Source organism: Benincasa hispida, chromosome 4 (genome assembly GCF_027475165.1).
Source record: "Benincasa hispida cultivar pf3 chromosome 4, pf3_genome.v1.1, whole genome shotgun sequence".
Taxonomy (NCBI): domain Eukaryota; kingdom Viridiplantae; phylum Streptophyta; class Magnoliopsida; order Cucurbitales; family Cucurbitaceae; genus Benincasa; species Benincasa hispida.
This window is the reverse complement of record NC_143481.1, coordinates 69,659,641-69,683,496: the sequence shown is the minus strand read 5'-3', so window position 1 is coordinate 69,683,496 and position 23,856 is coordinate 69,659,641. Positions and strand designations below refer to the sequence as shown.

At 41.4% G+C, this 23,856-nt stretch overlaps 1 protein-coding gene across 3 annotated transcripts in view; it reads right to left on the bottom strand.

Annotated features, from left to right (window-relative positions):
- Positions 1-23,856, bottom strand: part of ATSAC1 (Phosphoinositide phosphatase family protein) — an 84,487-nt gene that overhangs the window by 13,112 nt on the left and 47,519 nt on the right. For all 3 annotated transcript variants that reach the window (XR_016529042.1, XM_090312699.1, XM_090312700.1), the window contains exons 8-12: positions 19,353-19,486; positions 19,121-19,255; positions 12,330-12,714; positions 12,105-12,226; positions 11,825-11,935 (exon numbers count right to left, since the gene is read on the bottom strand). Coding sequence is in view for 2 of the 3 variants with exons in the window: in XM_090312699.1 (XP_090168825.1) it covers positions 11,825-11,935; positions 12,105-12,226; positions 12,330-12,714; positions 19,121-19,255; positions 19,353-19,486 (887 nt within the window). In the remaining variant the exon portion in view is untranslated. The remainder of the gene's footprint in view (positions 1-11,824; positions 11,936-12,104; positions 12,227-12,329; positions 12,715-19,120; positions 19,256-19,352; positions 19,487-23,856) is intronic.

The window sequence follows — 23,856 nt, the reverse complement described above, 5'->3', positions numbered from 1 at the left end:
CCCCAGATCGAAAAGCCACTTCTGTACTCCGCCTCCGCTCGGGATATTTGGGAAGCTATCCAGAAGCTCTATTCACAAAGGCAAAATGCCTCCCATCTTTATACCTTGAGGAAACATATTTATGAGTGCAAACAAGGGACTCTTGACGTAACGTCTTATTTCAATAGATTGTCCCTGTTATGGCAAGAAATGGACTTGTGACGCGAGGTCGTGTGGAATTGTCCTATTGCCAGAGTTCAGTACTCAAAGACTGAGGAGGCGGACCGGGTGTACGATTTTTTGGCTGGCTTAAACCCTAAATTTGATTGTGTCCGAAGTCGGATTTTGGGACAGAGACCAATACCGTCTCTAATGGAAGTATGCTCGGAGGTCAGATTAGAAGAGGACAGAACTAGAGCTACGAATGGCTCAAACAACACCCACTTAGATTTTGTTGCGTTTGGAGCCAAATCTTCGGGACCAGAGAGCAACAAACAGAACGGAAAATCCCCACCCATCTGTGAACACTGTAAGAAACCATGGCACACCAAAGATCAATGCTAGAAGTTACACGGTCACCCACCGAATGGTAAGCGACAGTCTGCGAATGATAAATCAAAAACCGGTCGGGCCCTTGTCAGTGAAACAAGGGATGGTACATCATCAGCCACCAACCAGGTAGAGTCCAGCATGGTTGGAACCAGCAATGTTGCTCAATCAGGTACTTCTCAGTCCTTTAGTTTCTTGGTCGAAGGGGATGAATCGTGGATCCTTGACTCAGGAGCAACAGATCACCTAACTAGATCATCTGATCAATTTCTCTCGTATGATCCAAGTGCGAGAAACGAGAGAATACGAATTGCAGATGGGTCCTTTGCTTCCGTTGCTGGGAAAGGTCACTTATCTCCTATTCAAGGGTTGATTTTACAGAATGTCCTACATGTGCCGAAGATATCTTATAATCTGCTATCTGTCAATAAAATAACCAGAGACCTGAATTGTAATGTCGTTTTCTCACCGGATAATGTTTTGTTTCAGGACCTGAGCTCGGGGAAGACGATTAGCACTGTCCGGCACAGTAGGGGGCTCTACTTCCTCTCAGAGGATGCTTCATCTAGGAGTTTATCTAGCACTTGTTTACTCTCTTCCCTTACTATTTCTGAAACTGATTTCCTGTTATAGCATTTTCGTCTTGGACATCCGAATTTTCATTATATGAAGTATTTATTTCCCCATTTATTTCGTAATGTTAATATTTCATCTTTATCTTGCGATGTTTGTATTCGTGCAAAACAACCTCGGGTGTCTTTTACTTCCCAGCCTTATAAACCGTCCCAACCTTTCCACCTGATACATAGTGATGTGTGGGGCCCATCAAATATCACAACTGTGTCGGGTAAACGGTGGTTTGTCACCTTCATAGATGATCACACTCGTCTTACATGAGTGTTCCTTCTTACAGATAAATCTGAAGTGACTACAGTCTTTCAGCAATTCTACACCACGGTCGAGAAACCCAGTTCAATACCAAAATTGCTATCCTTCGGAGTGACAATGGCCGTGAGTTTGTTAATCAGTCCCTCCGTGAGTTTTTAAAGTCTAAAGGTATCATCCATCAAAACTCCTATGCCTATACCCCGCAACAAAATGGGGTGGCCGAACGAAAAAACCGTCACCTTATTGAGGTTGCTCGGGCTCTCATGATTCCTGCATCCATACCCTCGTACCTATGGGGCGATGCTGTCCTCACTGCAGCCCATCTCATTAATCAAATGCCTTCCCGTGTCCTCAAGTTCCAGACTCCCTTAGCCCATTTCAAAGAATTCTTCTCTTCTACCCAGCTTTTCCTAGATGTTCCTCTTCGGGTGTTTGAATGTACAGTGTTTGTTCATAATCATGGTTCCCATGGTAAATTCGCTCCTAGGGCTAAACAATGTGTCTTTGTTGGGTATCCGCTACATCAACGGGGCTACAAATATTATCAGCCTTCTTCTCAAAAGTACTTTGTCACCATGGATGCTACCTTTCAAGAAGACAAACCTTTTTTTCCTGTTAGTCCTCTTCAGGGGGGAGACTTCGAGTGAAGAGACTAACACGTCATCCACCTATTCCATTCCTGTAGACTTGTTTCTTGAACCAATTCCTGACACTAATCCTCCTGGTCATCCTGACACTAATCCTGGCCCTCCCATTCCGGACAATCCCGTCCTTCCTACAAAACAAGTTCCTTGGATAACCTACTATTGGAAGAATCTACGAAAGGAAATAGTTTCCCCTGCTGCTCCACTGGAAAGTGTTCAAGAGTCAGAACCAGAGACAACTCAAGGTAACCATATTCTTGAAAATAATAACTCTGTTGAAAGTAGTACAGTGAACATTGACGATGTAGCGACTCTTGACAAAATTAGGGAGGATGAGAACAATGAATTTCCTCCAGATGATGTTCAGGAGACTGAAAATATACAGCAGATGAATACAGAGGAAAAAGGTAACAAGACCAGTGAAATTGATGCACCAAGTACTCTATGAAAAGCTTTTTATCTTCCAGTAGCTTGTCAACAAGATTCAAGGTTTTTACCACTAGCCTGGACACTGTGACTATCCCAGGAAATGTGTACAAGGCTCTGGAAATTCCTAAATAGCGAGTTGCGGTTATGGAAGAAATGTGGGCACTCAAAACCAACAAAACATGGGATCTAGTTGTTCTTCCTAGAGGTCACAAAACCGTCGGGTGCAAATGGGTGTTCACAATCAAGTACAAATCTGATGGGACTCTCGACAGATATAAGGCCAGATTAGTCGCGAAAGGGTTCACTCAAACATATGGGGTGGACTACTCAGAAACTTTCTCGCCAGTGGCAAAACTCAACACAATTCGGGTTCTTTTCTCTGTTGCTGTAAACCCAGTCTGGCCTCTATATCAGTTGGATGTAAAGAATGCGTTTCTAAATGGTGAGTTGGAATAAGAGGTTTATATGACCCCTCCTCCAGGTTTTGAAGCACAGTTTGGGAGTCAGGTGTGCAAGCTAAAGAAGTCTTTGTATGGTCTGAAACAGTCCCCTAGAGCCTGGTTCGATAGGTTTACTACCTTTGTCAAAACCCAGAGGTACATTCAAGGTCACTCAGATCGCACCCTGCTCACTAAGAAGTCAGCATCAGGAAAAGTAGCAGTATTAATCGTATACGTTGACGATATTATTCTATCAGGGGATGATTCTGTAGAAATTGACAAGCTGAAACAGAAAATGGCAGAGGAGTTTGAAATTAAAGATCTTGGTTCCTTGAGGTACTTCCTAGGCATGGAGGTAGCAAGGTCAAAGGAAGGGATCTCAGTGTCTCAGAGAAAATATACGTTAGACCTTCTACAAGAGATTGGGATGACTGGATGTAAACCTGCAGATACTCCAATTGAGGTCAACAAAAGTCTGGTAAACTCAGTAGACGACGTACCAGTAAACAAGGAGAGATATCAACGTCTTATAGGGAAGCTGATATATCTCTCGCATACCAGACCTGATATTTCATATGTGGTGAGTTTGGTAAGCCAGTTTATGCAAGCCCCGTATGAGAGACACATGGAAGCTGTTAACCGGATTCTGAGATATCTAAAATCAACACCTGGGAAGGGCTTAATGTTCAAATGATAGAAGATGTATAGAAGCCTATACTGACTCGGACTGGGCCGGTTCTGCTATAGACCGGAAGTCAACCTCGGGGTATTGTACTTTAGTATGGGGAAATCTCGTTACATGGAGAAGTAAGAAACAGGGTGTCGTGGCTAGAAGTAGTGCCGAAGCTGAATACAGAGCTATGTGCTTGGGTATCTGTGAGGAAATTTGGTTGAAGAAGGTATTAGTAGATCTCCATCAAGAGAGTCATGACCCGATGAGACTCTACTGTGACAACAAGGCTGCTATTAATATTGCCAATAACCCTGTTCAGCATGACAGAACCAAACATGTTGAGATTGACCGACATTTCATAAAAGAGAAACTTGACAATGGGAGTATTTGTGTTCCCTATGTTCCATCCAGTCAACAGATTGCGGATGTTCTGACTAAGACCTTACCTAGACAGATGTTTGACACTTGTATCAGCAAGTTGGGCCTCATTGATATTTATGCCCCAACTTAAGGGGGAGTGTTGAAATGGTGTTTTAGCCCTAAGGCGTTTTAGTCTTTTCCTCAATATCTACTATCTAGGGTTTCTCTCTGTTTGGTTATTTATACCTGTCCTGTATTGAGTACTGTATATCAGAAAAATTAAAAGAATAAAAATTCTCCTATCGTGGTTTTTCTCCTTGATCTAGGGTTTCCACGTAAATCTGTGTTTCTTTTCGTCTCTTCTTTTCCAATAGTTTCTCTCATAGTCCTTTGGGTTGAACCTACACATTCAAGGAATATCTCTTTTCGAAGATAGTCGAAGGCTGTTGTGGTATCCTTTGGGTTCTTCATTTTCCAACTTCCTGCCCTATTCTTTTGTTTGATTACATAATCTTGCAGTATCTCTGTTCCATGTGCATGTTCTCAAGTTTAGTTGGCATTGAAATTCTTCTACTAAAGCTTTGGTTTGAAAGAGTTCAGCGGCTTTTACAGGATAATCTTTTCCTTAAATTGCTCACTTTCTTTCAACTTGGGTTGAATACTCTTAACATTTGTTATGGATTGATTTTTTCTCCAACTTTGTCCTTCTCTTTTCCTTGTATTCCTTTTGGTATTTTTGGTGATTTAGTTTTTTTTTAAAAAAAAAAAAAGAAAAGAAAAGAAAAGAAAATGATACTTTCATTGATAAAATAAATAAAAAAAAAAGAAAAAAACCAATGCTCAAAGTACAAGGAAACCAAAGTTCAGCAATTTCTACAAGTTTGCTCCTTGAATTACTCACTTTGTGATGTAGGGGTATCTTAGTCAATCTATGTCATCTTTTTATAATTGTTCTATTGTTTAGTTTTTTTTTTAGTTTAGGTGTGACAAAGTTCTTCCCCTTTGGGTCTATTTAAAGGGGCCTAGGTTTAGAATTAGTTAATTAGGTGTGGAACAACCATTTCCTTTTGGGTCTATTTAAAGGGACCATTGTCTTCATTTTCAATCATCAATAACAATAATCCTACTTCAAGATTGCTCGAAGATTTGGGTCTACTTCAAGATTGGTATCAGAGCACTCTATGTGATAGGGCCTCATGGTGAAGGGCGTCACCCTCCTTCCTCCTCAAATGCGGAAGCATCCACATCTCCATGATCGATCAACAAAAGATTTGTTGCCATTGAGTTGGCGATCAATCTGCTCAATGAGAAGTTCACAGCAATGCAGGCGTCCATTGCTGATATGCACCAAGTAATGGAGCAAATGACTAGAGAGTTCAAGAAGATGTTGGGTAACAAAGGCAAGGAAGTTGAGACCCACGACAACCATCAAGAAAATCAAGAAAGTGGAGGAAGACTGATTGCTAAAGCAAGAAAGACCAGTAAGTAGGGAAATTTGGGCTTCAGAATTCATACTACTCCCCATACCCGGAGTAGTATGTTATAAAGTCGTTGCTTATTGCTTTTTAGCCTATTACAATGTTTCTCTTCTCTATTCATACATTCAAATCGTTTGCGAAAACCTTTTCTCCAAATCCATTTTCTAAAACCGTTTTCTCTCAAACAGGGGTGGAGGTTGCGAGAGGCACCCAGTGTGCCGTCAGCAATCCATGTTTGAATTGGTTGACTTGTTTGTGAGCAGAAAACAAGTGTCGCACAAAGGAATTTGTTCCCAAGGAGATCCAGTATGTGTTAGACAAATATGTTGACGTAATGCTAGAGAGTTTGTCAAAAGCCCTACCACCTCCACGGAGGGGGATAGACCATGAAATTGAATTGTTACCTGGGGCCAGACCTCCCGCTAAAAATGCATATTGCATGGTGCCGCAAGAGTTGGCAAAACATAGAAAACAATTAGATGAACTGCTGAATGCAGGATTCACTAAACCCGCCAAAGCGCCCTATGGGGCCCCTGTGCTGTTTCAGAGGAAGAAAGACGGAAGTCTCCGGTTGTGTATTGACTACAGAGCATTGAACAAGCACACAGTCCCGAACAAGTACCCTCTACCCACATCACTGACTTGTTCGATTGCCTCCATAAGGCCAAGTACTTTACGAAGCTTGACCTAAGATCAGAGGGCAATGAGCCAAAAACCACCTGTGTTATGAGATATGGGTCATTTGAGTTCCTGGTCATGCCCTTCGGCCTCACCAATGCCCCAACTACATTCTGCACATTGATGAACCAAGTGTTTCATGAATATCTAGATAAGTATGTGGTAGTCTACCTTGACGATATAGTTGTGTACAGCCCGTCCATGAAGGAACACCAGGTCCATCTACAGTTAGCATTCAAAACATTGAGGAAGAACCAGCTATATGTAAAGAGAGAAAAGTGCTCATTCGCACAGCAACGTATCAACTTCCTCAGTCATGTGATCGAATGCGGGCGAATAGGGATGGAAGAAGGGAAACTTGCAGATATCCGAGATTGGAAGGTGCTGACCTCCATTACTGAATTACGATCCTTCCTCGGACTAGCCAATTACTATCGTCGGTTTGAGGAAGAGTTCTCTAAACAGGCAGGGCCCCTGACAAAGTTGCTAAAGAAAGATACGAGTTGGAGGTGGACTCCAGGGTGTCAAGCCACTTTTGAAGACTTGAAGAAAGCCATGATGGAGGGACCGGTCCTCAGGATAGCTGATGTATTAAGCCCTTTGAAGTTGAAACTAATGCATCAAACTTTGCTTTGGGAGGTGTCCTTCTCCAGGATGGGCACCTAATCGCATATGAGAGTCGAAAGTTGAATGACGCTGAGAAGCAGTATGGCACTTCCGAGAAAGAGATGTTGGCTGTTGTCCATTGCCTGAGGGCCTGGCAGCAATATCTCCTAGGGGCAGAATTTGTGGTCAAGACAAACAATAGTTCAATATGCCACTTTTTCAGCCAACCCAAGTTATCATCAAAACAAGCACGATGGCAGGAATGCTTGGCCGAATTTGACTTTCAGTTTGAACATAAGCATGGTGGTTGGGACACTGTGTTGCGTTGTTCATCATCGGGGTCCAGATGGTAGGGCTTCAGATTGCTAACATGAATGACAGGGTGAATCTTCATCCATGAAGGCAACTGAACCCGATAATAGGTCTTCTCGACTTTCTCGATCACTTCGACTGGTCCTTCATACTTCCTCACAAGGCGTTGGTCTTGCTGGCCCCGAAATCGGAACTGCTCCGACCGCAGTTTAAGAACTTCCTCACAAGGGAATCTTAGTCAAACTATGTCATTTTTTATAATTGTTCTATTGTTAAATTTTTATTATAGTTTAGGTGTGACAAATCCCTTCCCCTTTGGGTCTATTTAAAGGGGCCTAGGTTTAGAATTAGTTAATTAGGTGTAACAACCCTTTCCCTTTAGGTCTATGTAAAGGGACCATTATCTTCATTTTCAATCATCAATAACAATATTCCTACTTAAAATTTCAAGCTAAACAGGATAAATGGAAAAGATTCAACCTCTCAAGAAGAGGTAGAGCTACTTTATGTAAGTCAGTCCTGTCAAATCTCCCAACTCATTACATGTCAATCTTTCTCATGCCTGAAGGAGTTATTTAAAAAATGGAGAGGATAACAAGGAACTTCTTTTGGGAGGGTCATAATGGTAGTAAGTTAAATCACTTGGTGAAGTGGGTTTCGGTGCAAAAACCCTTAGTTGATGGAGGCCTCGATCTGGGTGGCTTCAAAACAATGAACCTAGCACTCCTAGCTAAATGGGGATGGAGGTACATTAGGTAATCAAAAGTATACATGGTAAAGATTCCTTTAATTGGCACATGGCAGGCAAAAGTGGTAGAAGCTTGAGAAGCCCTTCGGTTAGTATCTCGAATTCTTGGCTGAAAGTTAAGTCTCTGGCCACGTTCAAGCTCGGAAATGGCAGTCGGATTGCGTTTTGGCTAGACCCTTGGGAAGGAGTGAATCCCTTCAATATCTTGTTTCCATGTCTTTTCAAAATCACCATGTTTCCAAAAGAATTCGTAGCTAACCATTGGGACAGCCTTTTGGCCTCATGGTCAATCTCAATCCGTCAATTACTTAAGGATGAGGAAGTGCTTGCATTTCAAGAGCTGCTTGAGAAAATTGCAGCAAGAAGAGTCTCAGATGCATTTGACAAAAGGGTGTGGTCCATTTCAGCCTCGGCCCTTTTCACGGTCAACTCTCTTAAACTCCACCTTTCCCCCTCCTCCCCTTTCGATAAGTCTCTTCTCGGTCCTTTGGAAGACGAACAGCCCTTGAAGGGTTAGCATTCTCATCTAGATAATGCTATTTGGCCAGCTGAATGTTGCCTCAGTTTTACAAAGCAAATTGCCCTCTAACTCCCTCTCCCATTCTATATGCATGTTGTGCCTTCATTCTATCTGAGATCCTCTCCACCTCTTCTTTTTGTGCTCATACTCAGCTTGGTGCTAGGAGAATTTACTATCCATCTTCAATCTATCATGGGTAATGAGCAATGATTTCCGGGGAAACGTGCAGCAACTTCTAGTTGGAACAAGCCTCCATAATTCCATCCGTTTACTTTGGATTAACGCGGTCAAACCTCTATTGGCAGATTTATGGTTTGAGAGAAATCAGAGGGTGTTTCATGATAAATCTCTTGGGTGCCAAGATCACCTTGAATCTGCCCATCGTCATGCTTCTTCTTGCTGTACCCTCTCCAAACACTTTAATAGCTACAGTATAACAGATCTCAACCTCAACTGGAGAGCTTTGGTCTCCCATCCTAATGGTGGATCTTAGCTTCATCAGCTGTTTGATCTCTCGCGTTCTTTCAGCTTTGTTTTTTCTTTCTTTCCTTCTTCTATTCTTTTAAGCTTTAAAATGAATAAAGAAACAATCACACAACCAAAGGAGAACGGTATTTGGAGACTTTACAGTGTTGTAAACCGTAGGCTTCAATGAGAAGAAAATTTGGAAGGGATTCAACATGGAGAAAGTGGAGAGAACCTTGCTTGAACTACTTTGCTAGACTCCTTTACGGCTGAAACTTGAAGCAAACATTTAAGTTCTTCCCCATAATTCTCAATTATAGGAGTTGTCTCAAGATTCTATTCAATCAAATTAAAATCCAGTTCTTCACTACTAACACTTACCATCGAGTCATCATCTGAATCATCGTGGAATGCCCCATGTGAAACAAATCTAAGAATTGGGAATAGAAAAAGATGAAAAATGACCTCTTGTGAAGGTTGAGCTGGCTTTATAGAGACTTTTTGCGATTCCGGTAATAAAGCACGAGACACAGCTTCTTCCAAACAATCATGATTAAACTTATCTTGTTTATAAAAAGTGGAGGAAGCCTTTCCTAGAATAATGCAACGGAAAAGGTTGAGAAGTCTTTGAAGGAGTCTCAACAATGGAGAACATAGACTGAAGTGCTTTGTTTGGTTATTAAGGATGGACATTTCACATTCCAATGGTAAAAGAAAATCGGCTGACCCTTTTCCAAAGTAATTGAACCATCCAAATCTGAAATGATTATTTTAGATGCTTTGTCTTCCACAAGAGAAACAAATTGTTGCTCAGATTGAATGCCATTAAAAACAGCACACGATTTCCCAAGAGGTGCATTCGAAACCATCAAAACTGACCCTTCCCCTTCCACCAAATTTGAATCCTCTGCCTTTTCTTCTTCCAGCACATTCGAAAAAACTTCTTTCTTCTTCAATGCCACGGTTGAGAACTTGATCATGGCATCAATTCTATCACATGGCTCATTCCTGGAAGGTGAAGGTTGGTTAACCTTAGAAGGTGGAGTCTTTCCAAAAGTCAAAGCATTAACATCCTCATTATTGCAATTGAAAGAAAGCTTCACGTGTGAACCTTCGAGCTTAATGATGTCTTCATGCAATGTGACTCTTGAATTTTCACCTTGGGACCATGGCCGTTGAACTTCCAAAGGCACCCATTATTGTAAGAATAATTACTGGACAACTCACTAATTTTTGGAGAGAGAGGATCTATTAAATGCACATCATAAATCGTTTTTTGGACTTCCAAAGGACCTTTCATATTTCGAAATGGGATTATGAGTTAAATTTTCCATAACGAGAGAAAACTATTTTTATTGAAAATTGAAACCTCCTCTCCAATAGAATCAATGCTGTCTATTTCCAATTGCAATGAAGGGACTCTTGAAATATCCCCATAAAATCTATTAATAACCAAATTAGATATCCCACCGTTGGACCTTCCAGCAAGATTAATTTCTTTCTCATCCAATGGGGGACTCTTGGGATTCCTTGTTGACCGGTTAGGCTTCATTCATCATTAAACCGTGGCCATCTTTTTCACGGGGATTAATATATCTGTCTCCAACCCCAACTTTTCAACACATGCCTCTTCATCTTTCATCATTAATTAAACTCTTACACGATCGATGGAATTCGAAAAGTCAATTGCCTTAGACTTATCAAAACAAACAGACTTTTCTCTTCAGGGGTTCAAAGAAACAATACCTTCAAAAGTGATAGAGTATTCCCCTTAATTGAAGTCCTTAATAATCATTGAAGCTGGGATAAAACCACAAGAATTTCTATCAACTTGAACAATTGCTGAAGAACAATCTAGACAATTGAGGGTTTTGGAAGAGATACCAACTAAATCACCCAATTGTTTTCCAATTGCATCAAAGACCGAATTCTTCCAATAAGCTAGAGGTAAGTTTTTAACTCGAATCCACCCTCCAATACTAGATCAGAACTCTGGTTTAGAATGACTTTGATTAGACCATCTTCCCACTTTAAATGAAGATTCCCATAACGCTTCCATTTTCCATCAGCCAATTGATAAGGGAGGCTTCATCAAAACTAACCAAAGCTTTGTCATCCATGAATGCGTTAATTAGGACTGCAGAATAAAAATGAAGTTCCAAAGCCTCTTTTACCTCCATCCAAGAATAATTAGCAAGCAATCTTGAAACAACAAGCATTAAATCGAGATTCAACTTCTTTTTCCTTTTTAATCCAGCAATTGTTGGCCAAGGAGGGAGGAAGATTAACCACTGAGGCACGGGGAAATGCAACCTTCGGAGGGGCTGGCTGACAAATCACATCAGCAAAGGGTCTCCCCCACCTAATGCCTGAATTCTTAACGGAAGAACAGCTACGGCAAAAACAGTAACTACCATGGAATATTAGTGAATACCACAAAAATCATGGACAAAAGAACATATATCCCTCTCCCAATGGCCATCAGAACCACCTAAAACAGCCTCTCCAAGTAGTGTTTGCTCAGGTACAGAAAATAGAGAGAATTTCCCTTGAAGTAGCATGATCCCGACATTCCACAGAAGATTTGAAAGTCCTATTCATCCACTGAAGTGTTCGATAGAAACAAGAAATCAAGTAACCCAATAAATATATTTGTTGGAAATACCCAAGCCCGATTTTGGAAAAGTCATGACTGGTGTAACTGCTAAACGAATTTCATGGTGAGAAATTGTACTAATCAAATTTCTTCCAACTCATTATATGATAACCTACACCCTGTTATGAACCAAGGTCAATCCCTTTTGTGCACGAATAACAGTCAGTATATACATCCTGTAACACTAACAACTAACAGAAAGCTATAAACATAATAGCTGATACATCTAAACTAGACTGAAACATAAAATTACTATATGCATAGAATGTAGTACACAAATCAATGCTTCCATGGAACTGTATGAACAAGTGCTTCAACGAGAATCACAAGGTGCATATACAATTGAAAGATCCACAACATTATGCCTTGGATATATAGTGAAGAATGCTGATATTATACCACTTATCTGGAAAAAGATCATCTCCAAGCCCTGATACATGAAGGTAATAATCAGAATCCAGTTCCCACAGAGCAGGCTTGCCTTCTTGTGGTTGAAAGTAACCTAAAAATCTGTTAATACATGATCGAGAAGAAGTTTAAGAACAAGAAAAAGTAAAGAAATCATAACTTTATTCTCTAAATAGCAAAGAATGAGCTTGAGAAAAGAGAATGAAAAACTCAGAAACCATGCTCTGTCTGAAAGTGAAATGTATCTATAGATAAGATCCCATGAACATACAAATTTATTGCATCTTGTTTTTCACCGTCAGTGCAAGTATTGCTATAATAGCGTTTGATAGATTTGAGAAACTCTCTAGATTGGGTGGTAGCTTTCCATTTGCCCTGCCTTTCAGGAAACACCTAAATTTGTGAACAAGCAGTAATTAGTTAGAAATGAGAGTTGTGTCAAAGTATAAATAACTTTATATGAACTTATCCATGCATGTATAAGTACAGTAAGTACAGTGTTGTGAGCAGCGGAGCCACCATATTGTTGAGCAAGTGCATCCCCCATACTCTGATACATATCCATAAGGGCTGCGGCAATGCTACTATCAGGATCAACTTTAGGCATATTTGTCAAACCCATTGCATGGAGTTGGCGGCCTAAAGCTGCAAGACCATAGGCATATTGGGCAACATTTGTTCGATCCAAACAATCAATGCAGTTTGTACGCAGAACTCCACTCTGAAAGTGTGATGCTTCGCTACTATGACTGTTTGTTTTGTCATACTGGTTAGATGCAGTCTCTCTCTCTCGATTAATAACAGTACTCAGCGTTTCATTACTGCTCCCAGTTCTGGTAAGATCCCCTGAACTAGCTCTCAAATCTCGAAGAGAACCATCCCTATTAGAGGACAAGTACATACACATACCTATATAAGATAACTATGCACAAACTTCAAATAACCCCCACCCCCACAAACACACACAAAAAGAAAAACCTCTCCAATTGGTGGTGATTGAAAGTAAGGAGCATGATATGGATATGGAAGGTTATGGTCACAGTGACACGTTATTTTAAAAAAATCTAGGACATGGACATGTTTATTCTTTTCTTCTTTTCTTTTTTGGAACGGAAACACATTGAAGAAATGAAAAGAGATTAATGCTCAAAATACATGAAAATTGATGAAAAGACAGAGTAGAGATAGAAAATATCCTAATCAGGGAGAAAAAACCACAGGATAAAGAATACTTATTAGAAGACTGATACAAAGAATACACAGTGACTACCAGCTTAAATAGAAAAGGGGAAACCCTAGAGTACAAGGAAAAAGACAGAAATACCCCTAGAGTAAAAATACCCTAATTTCAACACTCCCCCTCAAGTTCGGGCGTAGATATCAATTAGACCCAACTTGCTAACACACGAGTCAAACAACTATTTGGGCAGACTCTTCGTTAGGACATCTGCAATCTGTTGGCTGGAAGGAACATAGGGACACAAATGTTGCCACTGTCAAGCCTCTCCTTGATGAAATGCCGATCAATCTCCACATGCTTTGTTCTGTCATGCTTATTGCGGCTTTGTTATCACACAAGAGTTTCATTGGACCGGTGTGACCTTGATCAAGATCACTTAAAACTTTTTCAAGCTAAATTTCTTCACATATCTCCAGACTCATGGCCCTGTACTCAGCTTCAACACTACTTCTGGCAACAACCCCTTGTTTCTTACTCTTCCATGTGACAAGGTTATCCCACACGAAGGTACAATATCCTGATGTCGACTTTCTATCTACCACAGAACCTGCCCAATCTGCATCTGTGTATGCCTCGATGCATCGTCTATTAGTGTTTCTAAACATCAAGCCTCTCCTTGGAGAAGTTTTCAGATACCTCAGGATGCGCTCCACCACCCTCATATGTTCTTCGTAAGGAGACTGCATAAACTGACTCACCACACTAACTGCATATGAAATGTCTGGTCTAGTATGTGAGAGGTAGATTAGCTTTCCAACAAGCCACTGATATCTCTCTTTATTAACTGGTACACCTCCACTCATACTACCTAATTTCGCATTCACTTCTATAGGGGTGTCAATTGGTTTGCAGTCTGCCATACCTGTCTCCTTAAGTAAGTCCAGAGTATATTTTCATTGGGAAATTGAAATCCCTCCTCTCGATCGAGCTACCTCCATTCCAAGGAAGTACCTTAGTTTTCCAAGGTCCTTGATTTCAAATTCCTCAGCCATTTTCGTCTTTAACCGGTCAATCTCTGAAGCATCATCACCTGAAATGACAATATCATAAACATATACAATCAAAACTACAATCTTCCCAGATACTGACCTCTTAGTGAAGAGAGTATGATCTGAGTGTCCCTGACTATACCCTTGTGACTTTACAAAGGTAGTGAATCTACCAAACCAGGCTCTCGGGGACTGTTTTAACCCATACAAGGACTTTTTTAGTCTACATACTCGGTGGTTAAACTGTTTCTCAAATCCTGGAGGAGGACTCATGTAGACTTCTTCCTCCAACTCTCCGTTAAGAGAGGCACTCTTCACATCAAACTGGTGAAGGGGTTAGTCTTTGTTAACTGCAACCGAAAGCAGAACCCGTATTGTATTCAACTTTGCTACTGGTGAAAAAGTCTCAGAATAATCAACCTCGAAGGTCTGAGTAAAACCTCTGGCAACCAATCTGGACTAGGCTCGTAGTGAAGGCCTTGAACCCAGGAGACAAGTTGCTATAAGACAAGTAACTCTGCAGTGGATATTTCGTACACGATCTGGTACCCTTCTTCAAGGCAATCGGAAGGTCAAGAGATGCATCACGGTCTTTATTCTCCTCGGACTTCATACTGCACTCAACCTCCTGCTCACAAGTCTCATGCTCTGTCATTTCTTTTCCACTCTCAACGGTGTTTTTTGTTGGAATAGGTGACATTTCTTTTCCAGGTTCAACAATATTCTCTGCTGGAACAAGTGTCTCACAATCATCACTTCCTGCCTCAGTCACATTGTCTCTGGCGCAATCATACTTGCTATCATTGTCTTCCCTGTCTTTGCTCTCATAATTTTCAACACAAGAATCAGTTTTATCAAATTTATTACCATCATCAAGGATAGGAGTACTAGTACCTGGAACTGACCCCTGTTCTGACTCATGGACTGGAGCCGGAGAAGTAGCAGGCGGCGCTATTTCCTTTATGAGATTCCTCCTATAGTATGCGATCCATGGGACTTGTATGGTAGGTAGGATGGATTCAGGCAAGACGGATAGACTCGGACCCCAATTGGTTTCTTGACTAGTATTCTCCCCCTGAAGAGAACCATTGGAAAAGAATGGGTGATCTTCGAAGAACGTCACATCCATTGAGACAAAGTATCTTCTGGAAGAGAGATGATAACACTTGTACTCACGTTGATGAAGTGGATACCCCACAAAGACACATTTCTGGGCACGAGGAGTAAACTTGGTTCGGTTAGGACCATGAGTATGGACAAACACAATACACCCAAATACCCAGAGGGGAACATCAGAAATAAGTTGGCTATTAGGGTAGGACTCTTTGAAGTAATCTAAGGGGGTTTGGAATTTTGGAGCCCGGGAGGACATTCGATTTATCAGATGGGTTGCTGTCAGAACAGCATCCCTCCATAAATAAGACAGAAGAGAAGTTGACAATATAAAAGACCGAGCAACTTCGATTAGGTGACGGTATTTCCTTTCGGCCACTCCATTTTGTTGAGGAGTGTACGCACAGGAACTCTGATAGACTATTCCTTTTGAGAATAAAAACTTCCTAAAGGAATTATTAAAGTATTCCCGACCATTGTCACTATGGAGAATAGCGATTTTTGCATTGAACTGAGTTTCTATAGAGTAGCAGAATTGTTGAAAGACCGATATAACTTCGGATTTGTTTGTCAGAAGAAAAACCCAGGTTAACCTAGTATAATCGTCAATGAAGGTTACAAACTACCGCTTGCCAATGGCGGTAGTAACAGGGGATGTCCCCCAAACATCGCTATGGAAGAGGGTGAATGGTTTGGAAGGCTTATAAGGCTGAGATTTAAATGATGCACGAAGCTGTTTGGCTTGGACACACACATCGCAATTTAACTTAGAAATATTAACATTATGAAAAAGATAAGGAAACAAATAATTCATATAATGGAAATTAAGGTGCCCAAGGCGATAGTGCCATAACATATTGTCAGTTTCAGAAACAGAAAAATGAGATGAAAGTAAACTAGTCCTATCACATATCCTAGATGAGGCTTCTTCAGTGAGAAAATAGAGCCCCCTGTTATGCCGGGTAGTGCCAATCATCATCTCCGAGTTCAGATCTTGAAAAACAACTGCATCAGGTGAGAAGATAACACGACATTTCAAATCCCTTGTAATTTTACTAACAGATAAGAGGTTGTAAGAGACTTTTGGCACATGCAACACATCTTGGAGAACTAAGCCCTCAAAGGGCGACAACCGTCTTTTCCAACAACAGGGGCAAAAGACCCATCAACAATCCCGATCCTCTCATTCCTAGCATTTGGTTGATAAAAAAGAAACTGATCGGAGGAGCCAGTCAAGTGGTATGTAGCCCCTGAATCTAAGATCCATGGTTTACTACCAGTTATGCTAACAAGGCCAAAGGAGTGAAGAGTACCTGATTGGGCGATTGCACTTACTCCTATTGTACCAGAAGTGCGCCGACTGTTTTCCTGATTCTGAGATTGTGTCTCCAGTTGTTGATTCACCTATCAGTGCCCGACCTGACTGTCAGCTTTTACCATTCGGCGGACGGCCATGCAACTTCCAACACTGATCTTTCGTGTGCTAGGGTTTCTTGCAATGTTCACATACTGGAGTCGGCTTACTGTTCTGTTTATCATGGACAGGGCTTGAGGTTTTGAAAGCAGTGGAATTTGTCGGCATCACAAGTGTATTATTCATTGCCCTAGACCTGTCTTCCTCTAGATGTACTTTAGAACAGACTTCCATTAAGGATGGTATTGGACGGGTTCCCAATATACGACTTTGTACGGCATCAAACTTAGAGTTTAGTCCGACAAGAAAGTCGTATACACAGTCGGTTTCCTTAGACTGATAATACAAGACTCCTCCACAAGGACAATTCCAAATCATGTCATGCCACGGCACAAATCCATCTCTTGCCAAAAAAGTGATAGTTTATTGAAGTATGTTGTAACATCCATTGCCCCTTGCTTACACTCATGAACTTGCTTACGTAAGGTATATAACCGAGAAGCGTTCTGTCTGTTGGAGTAAAGTTTTTGGACGGTCTCCCAAATATCTCGAGCCGTGGCTGCATATAGTAGGGGTTTTCCAATCTAAGATTCCATACTCCCTACCAGAATAGATCTCAGCAAAGAGTCTTCTCCCTTCCAAATTCGTTCTTGGGGATCGCCTAGTATTGGTTTTGGTATCTCACCTATCAGATATCCAAATTTGTGACAACCCTCAAGGGCTATTTTAATGGATTGGGACCAAGAGAAATAATTATCACATTCAATTTTTCTCCTACAATAAAGCTAGAAGAGTTGTCTATTGCTCCAGAGAATAAATTTGAAGAATATGCTGGGAAAGAAGTTACCGATTTTCCAAGGTAAATCGGTTGATTCTGGTTTAGATTTGGTTGGATATTGGATGTCGATCCTAATGCTTCCTCAATGGTAGCTATCTGCTGCTGGAACATCTCATTCTGTTGCTTAATCTGTAGTTGTAACTGAGTAAACTGGTCTTGGATTATACTCCCTTCGTCCCGACGATGGGACAATGATTCTCCCCCTCCAAACCCACCAATGATCGGCGATGACTATCCCAAACTACTATTCGCATCCGGCTGGAACATAGGAACCCGATTGATGAAGTGACAACCGCTGATTGGATCCATTCCTGGCTGATTTGGCCGATGAAATAAGCTGCGGCTCGAACTAGCTCCAGAGCCATTGACAGCAGCGTCGACTAGGGAACCTTGGATCGCGCCAACTTGAGGGATTGGCTGGAATCGACTGGACGAAGTCGCTGGATCGATCCGCACGGGAGGAACGGCACCGGTCGGAGGCTGCGTTACCTGGAAAGCGTCGAATGGTAGTGTCGACTTCAACCTTTTCGGTGCAGAAGAAACCTAGTGGACCTGTTGTGGTGGATTGCCGATCGTCTGCGTCTGTGGTGAATCGGATGAAATCGGGAGAACGTTTACCGAGTGGTCGGATATGATCGGCTGGTCATCACGTTGAAGATGGGGAAGGACAGATTGGAAATATCGGTCAATAGCGTTTTGGATAATAATGGCTATATCTATGCCATTGATTTAGGATTCTCCTATTGGGTTTTCCTCAATGGTGGCCAAGGTTTCGTCTCCATGCTCTGATACCATGATGAAAAAGACAGAGTAAAGATAGAAACTAGCACACACAAAGTTTACGTGGAAAACCCTAATAAGGGAGAAAAAACTATGGGATGAAGAATTCTTATTAGAAGATTGATACAAATAATACACAGTGACTACCAGCTTAAATAGGAAAAAGGGAAACCCTAGGGTACAAGGAAAAAGATAGAAATGCCCCTAGAGTAAAAAACCTTAATTTCAACAAAAACAATAACAAGTACGTATGCAAAAACAAAAGAAGTACTAAGACATCATCCTTCTAAATACATAGGCTAAGCTGGAAAGACAAGCATTTCAATTTAAGCATAAATCTTGAGTAGAAAAATGTGTGAAAAACTTGGAAAGAAATCACCAAGATGATGCATTGGTCCCCTAGCAATTGAAAATGATCCATCCATGCCAATGATTTATCTTGGAAGACTGATTTCTTTCAGACCAAAATCCTTAAGGATTGCTTTGACCGCATTAGACCATAACAATTGAGACTTTGACTTTAAACATGCTCCTTCTAAAATATATATTATTTTTATCAAAGGAAATTCAAAGTCAACGAATTTATGCATTTATGTACAAGACAATGAGTTTAAAGTATTTCAAACTCAAAACTCTTTTTTTTTTCCTATAGTATTATCTATCTATTTAGTATAATTAACAAGAATTCAATACGTGTTTAACAAATGTGCAACTACTCTTAACACATATCATTGTGTTAACAAGTGTTGGAATGTCTATGTGTCTAATATGGATACGCCGGCCAAAGTAAAGTATCTATGCTTCAAGGATGAAAAGTTTCCTTTCCTTCTCAAGAGAGGACAATGGCAGATTATTTGTTTTTGGAAAAGGAAACAATAGACTTGGCAGATTGACAAAAGTTCGTACAGCATACCTTGAAGTGTTTGTTCGACTGATTTGATTTGATTTTTTCTTCATAACACTGGGTTTACCACTATAGTAAAAACCAGTCAAGTCAAGTGCTTCACTTGCCACAGCACCCAAGACAGCCAATACGTTGGCAGCCTTGCTATAATCACCAAAGAAACCGAAGCATTAAATCAGAATAAAAGAATGCATACAGATAAAATACAAACTGTTCCTTATAATTGGAACAAACAAATTACCTCTTAGCAAATTTATGGAAGTCCCAGTGGATAAATTGAAGATGATTCTCCTCCGAAAGAATTTGGTTCAAATACCCAACTGCACTTGCAAATTCACGCCTCAGCATCATTTCTCTAGGCCTTTTCTCAACAGTCTGCATTTAACAAGCATTAGGAAAATAAATAATACCAGAAACAAACTCAAATTGGTGTAGGACATCCTAAGCCCAACCCTTATTTGGGTCAAGGATCTAGGAAGCTGTGGCTTCCTACACATTTTTCCGTCTACAGAAATCCCAGCACATTTGAATTCTATACTTGCTGATTGTGGATTAATTTTGGGTTGATTCCCTTCTCTCAGTCACTTCGGGTGATTTTAAATTGTCGATTGAAAATGAAAATAGTGTCGTGGAATTAATAGCTAATGAGGTAGTGGAGGAATATCGAGCTAAAAAAAAGAAATGTTGGATTCTCAAACTCGATCTCGAGAAAGCTTTTGACTGCGTTGATTGGGGATTTTTAGAGAAGATGTTGTTGGGTAAAAAGTATGATCACAACTAGATTAAGTGGATTATGAGTTGTGTCAAGAACCCTAGTTATTCAGTATTCATTAATAGTAGACCAAGAGGAAGAACTTTTGCACGAAGGGGAATTAGGCAAGGCGATCCCCTCGCGCCTTTCCTTTTTCTTCTAGTTAACAAAGTCTTGGGGGTTCTCATGGATAAGCTTCATCAAAATGGGCTCTTTGAGGGGTTAGTGGTGGGAAAAGAGAAGACACATGTTTCCATCCTACAATTTGCAGACGACACCTTGATATTTTGTAAGTTTGAAAACAATATGCTATCAAAATTAAAGCAAACTATAGAATTATTTGAATGGTGTTCAAGTCAGAAGACTAATTGGGAAAAATCTGCTTAGGTGGTGTGAATGTGGATGAGAATGAGCTGCTGTCCACTGCCGCAAGGTAGTCATTCATCTGCCTTTTCTTTATCTTGGTCTACCATTGGGTGGTTACCCTAAACAGGTCTGTTTTCAGCAACCTATAATAGGCAAAATGCACGCCAAACTACACAAATAGAGGAGATTTAACTTGTCTAGAGGAGGGAGAGCTACCTTATACAAATCAGTGTTATCCAACCTCTCCACTTATTACATGTAAACTTTCTCAATGCCAGAAACTGTCATCTCGATATTAGAAAAAATATTACGAAATTTCTTATTGGAAGCTCACAATGGTAACAAGATCAACTATTTGGTGAGGTAGGATCTAGTCACGAGATCTCAAGCCGATGGAGGCCCCGGTTTGGGGGGTGTTTTAAGGCAAAAAAAACATGGCTCTCTTAACAAAGTGGGTTGGAAATATATTGAAGAAGAAAAGGTAGTTAGAAGCATCCATGGTAAAGATCCTACAATTGGCATACGGCGGGTAATTTTCTGAAAACCTAAAAAAACCCTACCTTTTGTCGCCATTGCCACCATCAGTCACCTGAAGCATATCCGCCGAATGTCGCATCTCTGCCGAACGTGTTTTGGTTGCATTTTTTGGTCGCGTTTTTTTCAATTTGAACGCTCATCCGTTGGTTGTCTTCTCTGTCCGACCTTGTCTAGGTCATCGACCGCCGTTTTCGTTGCTCAACGCCGCCCATCGCTATCGTTTGCCGACTACTCTCCCAGGTGGGGCCTGGTTTCCTATAGCTCAGATGGTGAGATTCACCCTCGCACTCACATCCGCAATCTCGACTCTGACGACGTCAAGGGCCAATTGAAAATTTTCAGACAAATCAATCACCATCTGAATTATTGCTTTCTGGGAACCAACCAACTCTTCGACGCACTCCTCTATGTGGGCAACAGAGCCCAATGAGCTATCTCCACGTTCAAAACTACCGGATCGGGCAGCCTTTGTCTCTAGGGTCTCCACCCTCATCATCAATTCTCTGACGGGTAACCCGTCTAGGCGGCCAACTACCGCATCAATTCTGTCGGCTTTCTCGGTAACTTCTTGCAACCGATTCTCCAAGAAACGAATACTATCAGGAACTTCTCTCATGTAGAGCATTTGCTCTTCCATCTTTACCAGTCTGTCCACATGGGACTTATTCAAGTTCTTTGTCGCCGACATGTTTACTGATTTTTCCCTCTGTGAGCCGACTTGGCTCTGATACCAACTGTCACAATCGCACTTTCGAAAGCTTCTCTTAGCAATTGTGCGGCACTTGTTCCCGCTCACAAACAAATCAGCCAATCCGAATACGGAACGCCGATGGCACACCGAGTGCCTCTCACAACCTCCAACCCCGTTTTAGGAAAAACGGTTTTAGAAAACGGGTTTGGAGAAAAAGCTTTTCACAAGCATTTTTGAGTATATGAGTAGAGAGAGAAAGATTGTAGTAGACTAGAAAGCAATGAGCAACAACGGCGGCTTTATAGCGTACTACTCCTGGTATGGGGAAGTGATGATTAGTCTTATCCCCATATAGTGCATTCTGAACAAAAAGTCAACTGACACTCTTGCATATGCAAAAGGGCAAGCGGCCACTTACAACAAAAATACAAGGAAAGCAAACTAACTTAACTAGTACAATACATGACATGAAAATATGATAAAAGAGGATTGGATCAGACATGCAACCATGGGCAACAGGCTTTAGACAAGCATGACCGTGACACCTGGCATGGCACGCACGCATATGCGCGCTTAATGCGATGCGCGCGGGCGTTCCGCCCCGATCTCATGGGGTGTCATGGGCGTGCAGGGCCCTTCTTGGTGGATGCTAAGGGGCTCATTTCCGAAATTTTTAAGACCGTTTTGCAAGGCGTGACACTCTCCCCCACTTATATTCGCAAACGTCCTCGTTGTGCCACTTCTATATTCTTCAATTTTTTCTAGGAACTGCCATAGCAGATCCTCATGCTCCCAACTGGCTTCATCTTCAGATAGTCCTTGCCTTTTTACCAAATATTCGGTATAGTTGGGGACCCTTCTTTCCTTTACTCTTCTTTCCGCCATAATCTCTTCAACCTTCTTATTATATTCAGTGACTATAGCCATCGGAGCTTGAGTAGACTTGCTTCGGCTTGGGTCTTATGTGTCTTCATGGAAAGGTTTCAACATGCTTACATGGAAGACTGTGAATTTTGAGGTTAGGAGGCAACTCTACTCGATAAGCGGCTTTCCTTACTCGAGCGACGACGAGAAATGGTCCTTCATACCTTCTGACCAACCCCTTATGCACCTTCCGTAGGGACTCAAATTGATTTGGCATCAATTTTATCATCACTCTATCTCTCTCTTGATATTCTTTAGGACGCTTCTTCTTGTCCGCCCATTTCTTCATGCGTGAAGCGGCCTTTTCTAGATATACTCGAGTGATGTCTTGTTCTTCTCTCCACTCTTTGGCAAATTTGTAGGATGAAGGATTTGGTCCTTCATAAGAAGCTATCAAGGCACTCAGAGCATTGGGCTGTCGGTTCATTACCATCTCAAATGGACTTTTCCCAGTGGATTCACTCCTTTGAAGATTATAAGAGAATTGGGCAATGTCAAGGAGATCGGCCCAATTTTTCTGATGGGTACTGACATAGTGCCTCAAGTATGTCTCGAGCAGTGCATTAATTCTCTATGTTTTTCCATCGCTTTGGGGATGGAAGCTTGTTGAGAAGTTTAAGTCCGTCCCCATTAGTTTGAACAGTTTTCGCCGAAATTTGCCCGTGAAGCGGGGGTCTCAGTCGCTGATGATGCTCTTGGGCATTTCCCATAGCTTCACAATATTCTTGAAGAAGAGTCGTGCTGCTTCATCAACTTTCACATCGGTCGGGCAGGGAATAAAGGTGGCATATTTACTGAACCGATCTACTACCACCATTATACTTCCAAACCCCTTCGATTTAGGTAGGGCCACGATAAAATCCATGGTGATACTTTCCCATGGTTTTTCAGTAATGGGCAGGGGTTCTAGTAAGCCCGTAGGTTGCTGCTATTCTATCTTATCTTGTTGACAAACAAGACAAGTTCTCACATAAGTCTCTATGTCATCCTTCGTTCGTGGCCAGTAATACTTATCTTGGGCAAGAGTGAGCGTTCTTTCTAAGCCCGGGTGTCCAGCCCACAATGAATCATGACACTCCTTGAAGATATCCTTCCACAAATTCCCCCATTTAGGTACAAAGAGACGGTTGCCGAGGGTGAGAAGGGTGTCATTCTGCTCCCAGAACCTCCGAGTTTTTCCTTCTTTTGCCAACTTAAGTAGATCTTTAGCTAAAGGATCTTGTTGCATACCTCTCTTTATGCGATCGAGGAAATCACTAGTAGGCATGCTAGTGAGAGTGGCGAGCATCGCTTTCCTACTAAGGGCATCGGCCACTACATTGATCTTGCCTGGCTTATATTCGAGCTTATAGTCGAATTCAACTAAAAGGTCTTGCCACCGAGCTTGCTTTGGTGACAGCTTCTTCTATGTCTAGAAATAGTTGGTATCAATATTATCAGTCATTATTGTAAACTTGCTACCTAGCAGATAATGTC